This window comes from Leopardus geoffroyi, chromosome B2 (genome assembly GCF_018350155.1).
Source record: "Leopardus geoffroyi isolate Oge1 chromosome B2, O.geoffroyi_Oge1_pat1.0, whole genome shotgun sequence".
Classification (NCBI taxonomy): Eukaryota; Metazoa; Chordata; class Mammalia; order Carnivora; family Felidae; genus Leopardus; species Leopardus geoffroyi.
Genome location: NC_059332.1, coordinates 2612079 through 2622816, shown reverse-complemented (window position 1 = coordinate 2622816; position 10738 = coordinate 2612079). Strand labels below are relative to the sequence as shown.

The following is a 10738-nucleotide window of genomic DNA, read 5'->3' as shown; positions in this document are numbered from 1 at the left end:
CCTGCAGCCACAACTCAACGAAACCCCAGAACTGCCAGCAAAAGAGCCACCAGAGACTAGAAAGGTCCAAAGATGTATATTCTCCCTGACAGGTTTCAGAAGCCCTGCCAGTATCTTCATGTTGGACTTGTGTCCTCCTGACATATGAGACAGTGCGTTCCTGCTGTCCTGAGGACGGACCTGGTTAGTGGAGCTTGGTTATAAAGACTAGGAAAATAATACAGCATATGGAAATTCATGTGAAAATGTCTATGTCAACTTAATTCTTCCCTTCTAGGCACAATGCATTTTACACACTTCCTAGCAGAATATATGTTTTCTTGGTTCTCACCACTTTCTCTGCATCACTGAGAAGAACAAAATTATTGAGAATCAAGTTCTTGGCTGAGTCATGAGCTGTTTTGTTGATCTCCCAGAAATAACAGCCTATTGTAAACCCTGTGGGAGCCTTCTTCTGGGCACCACGATGGCCTGCAGAAGCCCCTTCTCTCACCCTTACAGCACATGGAGAGAGGGAAGAAGCAGAGGTAAGCCCCAAAAACATGTGACAAACTCTACTGACTAGTGCCCTTTGTATGATTCTGAATATTTTGGACCAAGGCCTGATCATGTGGAAGATATAGACGTTAAGAGCCATGCTGTTACTACAGAAAAGCAAGGACTGAGGAGGCTTCTTCTTTTTTTTTTTTTTTTTTAATTTTTTTTTTCAACGTTTATTCATTTTTGGGACAGAGAGAGACAGAGCATGAAAGGGGGAGGGGCAGAGAGAGAGGGAGATGCAGAATCGGAAACAGGCTCCAGGCTCTGAGCCATCAGCCCAGAGCCTGATGCGGGGCTCGAACCCACGGACCGCGAGATCGTGACCTGGCTGAAGTCGGACGCCTAACCGACTGCGCCACCCAGGCGCCCCTGAGGAGGCTTCTTCAATATGGGACATGGATCTACTGGAACATAAACTTCCCAGGGTTCGACAAAGAGCTAAGAATATCTCCTATTTCTTATTGAAAGCTAGAAACATCATGTCGTTTATTTGAAGGGGACAGTTGGGGTGGGAGAGTAGTCTTGAGAATCTCAAAGCTTATTACTGGTACACTTATACTTATGATCCTGGTATTCTGTTTCTTACTTTACTGCATTTTTAAACCTATTTTCTCAAATTCATTTTACCCTTCAGCAACACAGCAACAACAGCCAAACAAACAGCGAAAGGATTTAGGAATAAAAGGATAAATGGACCAAGAATCCTAAAGGAAGCATAATAGAGAGGTGACCGAAGCTCCTCTTGGCTTGTCATTGATTTTGCTACTAGAAAAGTTACTTTTAAAAATATAGAGTTCCGCAAGGTTCCATACAACCTAGCTTTTGGGCAACAAATCCTAGAATTTGAATAATCAAGACTATCTACTTGTTGTTCAGGATTTCCTTTGCTTTGCTATTGTCTCTGAGTGTCTATAAACCCTAGACTCACATTCAATAGCCTGTTCAAGTTCATAACCTTCTTCCCTATTGTGATTCATTCAACAAAGACTGTTTGGGACTCTAGTACATGCCAGATTCTTTTCAATCTCTTCATGAGACATCACTCTTGTCCAGGTTGTATTTACTATTAAACTTGCCTCACATGGCATAGGGGGAAGGGAGGTTATTTCTAAGAGCAAGCCCAGTTATTTTGCTGGAAACAGAATGATTCACATGACTTTGGCCTTTATAGGAAGTACAGACTGAGATGCTGTAAAAAATATTTCTCCACTATACTAAAAAAGTTTGAAAGGGAGTTGTAATGTGAGACAAAAGAAAATGAAACATTGGATTGATGATTTCCTGACATTTTACTGAAATTGCTGTCAGTGATAATTAGTCAGGATTAGTCATCCTGCAAAGTGAACACTGGGCGTGATGAATTCTCCAGTCATTTCCAAGATGCTTTCCAATCAATAACCACGATTTCAGGCTCCATCCCCAGCGTTCATTAGTTTATGCATCAAAATGTATTGTTCCCCTTGTATAAAATTGGTAATGGTAAATTTCTCTATCTATGCACTTTCAGAAAACACATTTTTTCTCCACACAAATTAGAAGTACGGGAGCGCGACGCACGTATTTCAATTCTTGATGGCAAACACACATAGAGGGAAGGGACAGTGCAAATTTGCACCTTACCCAGAATGACTAGATTAATTTTTTTGACAAAACTACAGTTACCTTCAGTGTTCATGCATTCACGAAAAGACAGTGTCCCTGCTGGTCAAGAACCCAGGTTGTGGAGTCAGTCTGAAGCCTGGTGAGTGCCCCTGGGAAACTTCCTGAACCTCCTTCACACTCACTTCGCTCATCTAGTCAACAGAGATCAGGAACGTGCCAACCTCAGACAGTCATTGGGAGACAGTGCACCCACGTCTAGGGCAGTGCCTGAAACACAGAAGATGCTCCCGTTCAGGGGCTGTTTATCACCCCATCGCTCCCCAACAAGGAAGGGTGTGTGCAAACTCTCAGGCCTCCACCCAGACTCCACGCGCCCACTCTGGGAAAACAGGGCTGGACTGAAGCTGCAAGAGAAAACAGGGGAGTCCTGCTAACTGTGCAGACTGAGTGCCATGGAAAGAGCGAATGGCAGCACCTCCTCAGGATTCCTCCTCCTGGGCTTCTCCGACAGGCCTCAGCTGGAGACGCCTCTCTTTGTGGTCATCCTGATGGGCTACGTCCTGAGCTGTCTAGGCAATGGCACCATTATACTCCTGTCGCTGCGGGACCCTCGCCTGCACACCCCCATGTATTGCTTCCTCTCCAACCTCTCTTTCATGGACCTGTGTCTGACCACCTGCACCGTCCCTCAGACTCTGGCCAACCTCAAGGGGCGGGACAAGACTATCACCTATGGCGGCTGCGTGACCCAGCTCCTCATCGCCCTGGGGCTCGGGGGCGTGGAGTGTGTGCTCTTGTCGGTCATGGCCTATGACCGCTACGCCGCCGTGTGCCGCCCACTGCACTACCTGATCATCATGCACCCGCAGCTCTGCCTGCGCCTGGTGCTAACTGCTTGGCTCACAGGGTTCGGCAATTCGGTGCTACAGACGGCCCTGACCATGACCCTGCCCCTGTGCGGGAGAAACCAGGTGGACCATTTCTTCTGTGAAGTGCCCGTGATGCTCAAGCTGGCCTGCGCTGACACCTCCTTCAACGAGGCTGAACTCTTCGCGGTCAGTGTCTTCTTCCTCGTGGTGCCTCTGTCGCTCATCTTAGTGTCCTACGGCCACATCACCAGGGCCGTCCTGAAGATCAAGTCGGCCCGGGGCAGGCGGAAGGCCTTCGGAACCTGCGGTTCCCACCTGATGGTGGTGGTCATCTTCTTTGGCACACTCATCTCCATGTACCTCCAGCCTCCCTCCAGCTACTCGCAGGATGTCAACAAAAGCATTGCGCTCTTCTACACTCTGGTGACTCCCCTACTGAATCCCCTCATTTACACTCTGAGGAACAAGGAGGTCAAGGGGGCGCTGAGGAGACTGGTGAGAGGAACCACAGGCTCCAGAGGGAGCTAATACAGGGTTTGCAGATGCTGGGTGACTACAACCCGGTTGTCACTGAAGTCAACAAATCCTTATAAAGCACCTCCTCTGTCTAGGGTATTGTTCCACTGTCCTCGACTGTGGTCAGCAATCACAACACTCAGCCCTGTCTCCATGGAGCTCAACATTCTAGTGGGGAGAATATGGGTTCAGTAAAAGAATGTAAAAATAACTATGATGTATCCTCTATTGGAATGTATACAATAATGAGAATCAACAAATAATAGCTCCATACATCAGCATGAATGCCTCTTGCAAACACACTGCTGAGTGAAGGAAGCCAGCTACAAAACAGTTCATACTGTTCTAATTGAATGGTATAAAATTTACTTTTAATTCATGTGAAATTCAGAAGCAGGCACAATGAATCTGTGGTATTGGAAGCCAGAATGGTGGTTGCCCAGAAGAGTCACGATTGGAAGGAGATGTGGGGGAGGAGAATTCGGGGTTGTGCTTATATTCTGATCATGGATCTGAGTGCGGTTGATAGAAGGTGTACAACATGGGAAACGTCATCAGACTTTACCCTGAAGCTACCTCCACTCTCGTGTGCATCATGTACTTCGAATCACTTAATTTTAATGGGTTTGAAGCAAGCCCGATATGATCAGAATAGTATGATACTAAATAATCACATAAAGATTTGTGTTCCTTCCACACGTGATTGGCTTTGTATTGCAAATGAACTATGTTACTTCTTTCCGGTGTACTGAACCAGTAGAGTATATAGTGCTTATGATCTAAATAATATTTAGGGGCGCCTGGGTGGCGCAGTCGGTTAAGCGTCCGACTTCAGCCAGGTCACGATCTCGTGGTCCGTGAGTTCGAGCCCCGCGTCGGGCTCTGGGCTGATGGCTCAGAGCCTGGAGCCTGTTTCCGAGTCTGTGTCTCCCTCTCTCTCTGCCCCTCCCCCGTTCATACTCTGTCTCTCTCTGTCCCAAAAATAAATAAACGTTGAAAAAAAAATAAAATAAATAATATTTAGTCTAGTAGAATGAACCTTACCTAACTTTCCTTCAAAGACCTCAATCCAAGATCATTTGTACAGTGAGTTCTGGTTCTCTTCTTCCTTCTAAGTTGATTTGCAATTGTTTTATGGTGTCCATTTCATTTATTTAAGCTCAATCTTGGTTATTTCTTTCCTTCTGCTAACTTGGAGCTTATTTTGGTCTTTTCCTAGTTCTTGGAGGAGTAAAGCCAGGTTATTTGTTTAAGAATATTTTTCTTACTGTAGTCCTTTAAATGCTGTAAACGTTTCCTTTAGCATTGCTTTAGCAGCATCCCATAAATTTGGTAAGTGGTGTTTTCTTTTTGTTTTGCAAGATGTTTCTTTATTTCCCTTTGATGTCTTCTTTGACCCATTGTTTTGGGGGAGGTATATTATTTAATTTTTACATATTTGCAAAATTGAGCTTTCCTTTTTTTTTCTTGGCTTTCCTTTGTTGTCGATGTTCATTTTCATCGGAGTGTGATCAAAAAAGACACTTGCAAGAGGGCAATTTTCCCCAATTTGCAAAGTCTTGTTACATACATTATCTAATGGTCTATCTGGAGAATGCTCCTGGTGTGCTTGGTAAGAATATGCATTGTGTTGCTGTGGATGAAACTTCCATATATGTGTATGAAATGTTTTTAATTATGGCTCAAGTCCAATATTTCCTTGTTGGCTTTCAATCAGAATGATTTGTCCATTGTTAATATTAGAATATTGAAGTCCCTACTGTTATTATATTGTCTATTTCTCTCTTCATAACTGTTAGCATTTGCATAATTTATTTGGGTGCTCCCATGTTGATTCCCATATATTTACCCTTGTTATATCTTCTTGATGAATTGACCTCCTTGTATACTGAAGTTTTTATCACTTGTTTTCATTTTTAGCTTAAAGTCTATTTTGTCTGATACAAATATAGTTACCTCTTCCCTCATAAACATTTATAAAACAACTAGCACCGATCCTTCTCAAACTCTTCAAAGAAATCGAAGAGGCAAAACACTTCCAAACACATTTCACAAGATTAGCATTAACCTTATGTAAAACACAGATAAATCATAGAAAGAAAGAAAGAAGGAAACCTATAGACCAGTATCTCAGCAAAATACAGATGCAAAATTTTCAACAAAATATTGATAAATCGAATTCAGCAGCACATTGAAAGTTTCAAACACCATGATCAAGAGGGGTGTAGTAGGGATACAGGACAAAGAAACATACAAAAATCAATCAATGCAATACATCACATGAGTAGAGTGGAATAAAAAACATATGTTTTTCTCAATAGAAGCAGTAAGGCATTTGAGAAAACATGATATATTTTCATGGTAAACACTCTCAACAAATTAGTTGTAGATGGAATGTGCTTCAACATAAGAAAGGCCATATATGACAAACTCGTGGTAACATACTCAGTGGCATAGGTTGAAAGTTTTTCCTCTAAGATCAGAACAAGACAAGGATGCCCACCCTCATTACTCTTACAGAACATAGTATGGAAAGTCCAGTCATTTGCTGAAGAGATTCTCTTTTTTCAACTGGATATCTTTCCTGGTAGGTTGAAGATTAATAGACCATTGATTTGTGGGTCCATTTCTGCATTCTCTAGTCTGGTGCATTGATCTATACGTCTGTGTTGGTGCCAGTACCATACTGTCTTAATGATAACAGCGTTGTAATACAGCTTGAAGTTTGGAATCGTGCTGCCTCCAGCTATAGGTACCTCTTCCAACATTACTTTGGCTATTTGGCATCTTTTCTGGTTTCACACATTTTGGAATTGTTTGTTCTCACTCTGTGAAGAATGCTGGTGTAATTTTGATAGGGATAGCATTGAATGTGTAGATTGCTTTGGGTAGTATCTACAGTTTAACAATATTTGCTCTTGTAATCCACAAGTATGGAATGCTTTTCCATTTCTTTGTGTCTTCTTTAATTTCTTTCCTAAGCTTTCCATAGGTTTCAGTGGATTCAATAAAGCAGGAACGAATATCCAGTGGAAAAAAAGACAGTCTCTTCAGCACATGGTGTTGGGAGAACTGGACAGTGACATGCAGAAGAATGAACCTGGACCACTTTCTTACACCAGACACAAAAATAAACTCAAAATGGATGAAAGACCTAAATGTGAGACAGGAAACCATCAAAATGCTAGAGGAGAAAGCAGACAACAACCTCTTTAACCTAGGCTGCAGCAACTTCTTACTAGACATGTCTCCAGAAACAAGGGAAACAAAAGTAAACATGAACTATTGGGACCTCATCAAGATAAAAAGCCTCTGCACAGCGAAGGAAAAAAAATCAACAAATCTAAAAGGCAACCATTGGAATGGGTGGAGGTATTTGCAAACAACATATGAGATAAAGGGCTAGTATCCAAAATCTATAAAAAACTTATCAAACTCAACACCTAAAATCAAGTCATCCAGTTAAGAAATGGGCAAAAGACATGAACAGACACTTCTCAAAAACAGACATCCAGATGGCTAAAAGACACATATAATATGCTCATCGTCAGGGAAATACAAATGAAAACCACAATGAGATACCACCTCACACCTGTCAGAGTGGCTAAAATTAACAAGACAGGAAACAACAGATGTTGGCAAGGATGTGGAGAAAAGGGAATCTCTTGTACTGCTGGTGGGAATGCAAACTGGTGTAGCTACTCTGAAAAACACTGTGGAGATTTGTCAAAAAATTAGAAATAGAATTACCCTATGACCCAGTAATAGCACTAGTAGGAATTTATCCCCAGGATGCAAGAGTGTTAATTTTAGGGGCATACGTACCCCAATGTTTATAGCAGTGCTATCAACAATAGCCAAATTATGGAAACAGCCCAAATGGCCATAAACATTTGCATGAATAAAGAAGATGAATGAATGGATAAAGACTGTGCTTACACCTGTCAGAATGGCTAACATTAACAACTCAGGCAACAACAGATGTTGGCCAGGAGGCGGAGAAAGAGGATCTCTTTTGCATTGTTGGTGGCAATGCAAGCTGGTACAGCCACTCTGGAAAACAGTAAGGAGGTTCCTCAAAAAACTAAAAATAGAACCACCCTACAACCCAGCAATTGAGCTACTAGGCATTTATGCACGGGATACAGGTGTGCTGTTTTGAAGGGACACATGCACCCCCATGTTAATAGCAGCACTATCTACAATAGCCAAAGTATGGAAAGATCCCTAATGTCCATTGATGGATGAATGGATAAAGAAGATGTGGTATATATATACAATGGAGTATTCCTTCACAATCAAAAGGAATGAAATCTTGCTGTTTGTAACTACGTGGATGGAACTGGAGGGTATTATGCTAAGTGAAATTAATCAGGCAGAGAAAGACAAAAATCATATGACTTCACTCATATTAGGAATTTAAGAGACAAAACAGATGAACATAAGGGAAAGGAAACAAAAATAGTATAAGCAGGGAGGGGGAGAAAACAGAAGAGACTCATAAATATGGAGAACAAACTGAGGGTTGCTAGAGGGGTTGTTGGTGGGGGAATGGGCTAAATGGGTAAGGGGTATTAAGGAATCCACTGAAATCATTGTTTCACTATATGCTACCCAGTTTGGATGTAAAGTTAAAAAAAGTTAAATTAAATTGAAAAAAAAAGCAACTGTGATACACACACACACACACACACACACACACACACACAATGGAACAGTACTCAGCAATAAAAAGAATTAAGTCTTGCCATTTCCAAAAACGTGAAAAGATTTTTTTCATCCCACATTCACAATAGCATCAAAAATGATAAAATACGTAGGATTAAATTTAACCAAGGAGGCAAAATAACTCTACACTTAAAACTACATAAGTTGATGAAACAAATAGAAGAGAATTAAGATATCCCTGTATTCATGAATTGGGCATTGAGGAGGGCACTTGTTGGGATGAGCACTGGGTGTTGCGTGTAAGCGATGAATCATGGGAATCTACCCCTGAAACCAAGAGCACGCTGTACACACTGTACGTTAGCCAACTTGAAAATAAATTATATTTTAAAATACTAATACTGAACAATTTTCACAGCATTCAAAATCATCTCTAGATTCATTGCAATCCCTATCAAAATTTCAGCGGCATATTTCACAGATAGAGTAAAAACCAATCCTGAAATCTGTATGGAGCCACAAAATCCCAATTGGCAAAGCCACTCCAACAAATAAGAACAAAGCTAGAGGCAGCCGACTTTCTGATTCAAACCATATTATAAATATCTAGGAATCAAACAGCATGTTACTAGCTCAAGAAGTGGACACATACACCAATTAAGAGCACAGAAATAAACCCATCCACGTACAGACTACTAATATTTGAAAAAGGAGTCAGGAATATTCATGAGGAAACACGAGGAAACATGAGGTCTCTTTAATAAATCGTCACGAGAAGGTGGGTAAATACATTCTGAGAAATGAAATTGGAGCCCTATAGCACAACGCTCAAGAAATTAACTTGAAGTGGATTAACATGTAAACTAAGACCTGAAATTGTAAAGCTCCTAGGAGACAACGTAGAGAAAACAATTCTTGACTTGGACACATTGCCAGTTACCAAATGAGGCTGTTCTAGTGTTGTCCTAGCCACCAACACAGCTACTCTCTATGATCCAAATTTCAGTGTAAAGACTGGAAGACTATGACTTCTAAATTTTTTAGCTCATTGTGTCTATAGGGGTATAGTTTGTACCATGGAGCCCTTGAATGGTACCAGATTCTACCCACAGCCATTGCTCCCCCCACCTCCTGGAAAGAGTTTGTTTTTTCTCCATCCAATGTGACCTGCAGGGATAAACTGTTACCACATACCCTAGGGTGTGTTTGTATGTCAGAACATATTGGAAATACATCATGTATGAGCCTGGCACTTCTAAGTGGGATAAGCTAAGGGAAACATATTTTCTTGTAGTAATCATCTTCACAAGAGGGTTCAGAGATTGGCCTACAGGACATTGCCTATGGAGCACATTTTGTGCACGAGCATGTCTGTGGGTGTGTGTGTCTAATAATATATGAATATATATGCTGCTTCCACCTAAATGCAAATGAAAATGTAACACGTTGTGGCAGACTATGAGGAGAATCACTCTGTGGGAATAGAGATGGTTTTTCTAAGAGGGGCATTGAAACCTGGGAGAGATTGATTTCAAGCTAGAAAGAACACATTGTTAGCCAACATGTTTCCTTTAAATACATTAAAACTGAGTTCTCGCTTGAGATAAGTTACTAAAGAAGCTCTCCAAAGAGAATCTTGCAAAACTGTTTCACGTTTCCAAGTGCTTGAAATGGGGACTTACAAATGTGAGAAAGCATTATGTGTGACCTGCTACCACAGATTCGGGGGGACGGAGCCCTGTCAAAGGCTTTGACCACTGATCAAGACAGGCCATTGATCATGGAGGTCCCAAATAACCCAATCAGTAGAAACGTCCATGATGCTTCTCTGAGACTCAACACACAAGTACCACAACTGAACAGCCTCATCCTGAAAAGAGGTTGAAACCATTCTCAGAAATGGTTCACGAATCAGAAGAACTTACACTTCCTAGAGATCTCGTAGATTTCATTCCCTCCAGTGGTTAAAATAAATCCACCCAACAATGTAAATCAATAGAATTAAATTTTATAAACGGAGCAAGTGTGGGAACCCAGAGAGGCCCCCCAACGTGGACCTCAACAGCATATTGATCACTTTGAATAGAAGCTACTAGGGAAAGAGCAGGTGTGAGGACATCACACCCTCCTCTGTCGCCCTGGAAGCAGGAAATATCTCCCGAATGAAAGTCCCCTCCCAGGTCTAAGAAGGAAAAATGACCACTTGTCACCACAGGTGGGGACCTTAGAGCTGAGAAGGCTGTAGAAATAAACCTGCTACTTTTTACTAACCCACTACCTCAGCCCACATTCCACTTCGCATTCCCTGCTAACTGCAGCTCCAAACCCCAGTTTTCTTTCTCCTGTCAATTCCACGCTCATCTGTTGTCTCTCTATAAACGGGGCAAAAACCACCTACTTTGCTCATTTCTTTGGGTCTCAATGTCCAGATTGGGCCTCCGTGTGTAGATAATAAAACTTTGGGTGTTTTCTCCAGTTACTCTGTCTCATGTCAACTTAATTCCAAAACAGCGGGGAAAGAAGGAAATGTCTCCTCCCAGAAG

The 10738-nt window shown here is 41.8% G+C and overlaps 1 protein-coding gene across 1 annotated transcript; it reads left to right on the top strand.

Moving 5' to 3' along the window:
• Nucleotides 1-2594: 2594 nt before the first annotated feature.
• On the top strand, nucleotides 2595-3539 carry LOC123609434 (putative olfactory receptor 2B8). The gene has a single exon (XM_045500500.1). The coding sequence runs from the start codon at nucleotides 2595-2597 to the stop codon at nucleotides 3537-3539; it is 945 nt and encodes a 314-aa protein (XP_045356456.1).
• The last annotated feature ends 7199 nt before the right edge of the window (nucleotides 3540-10738 follow it).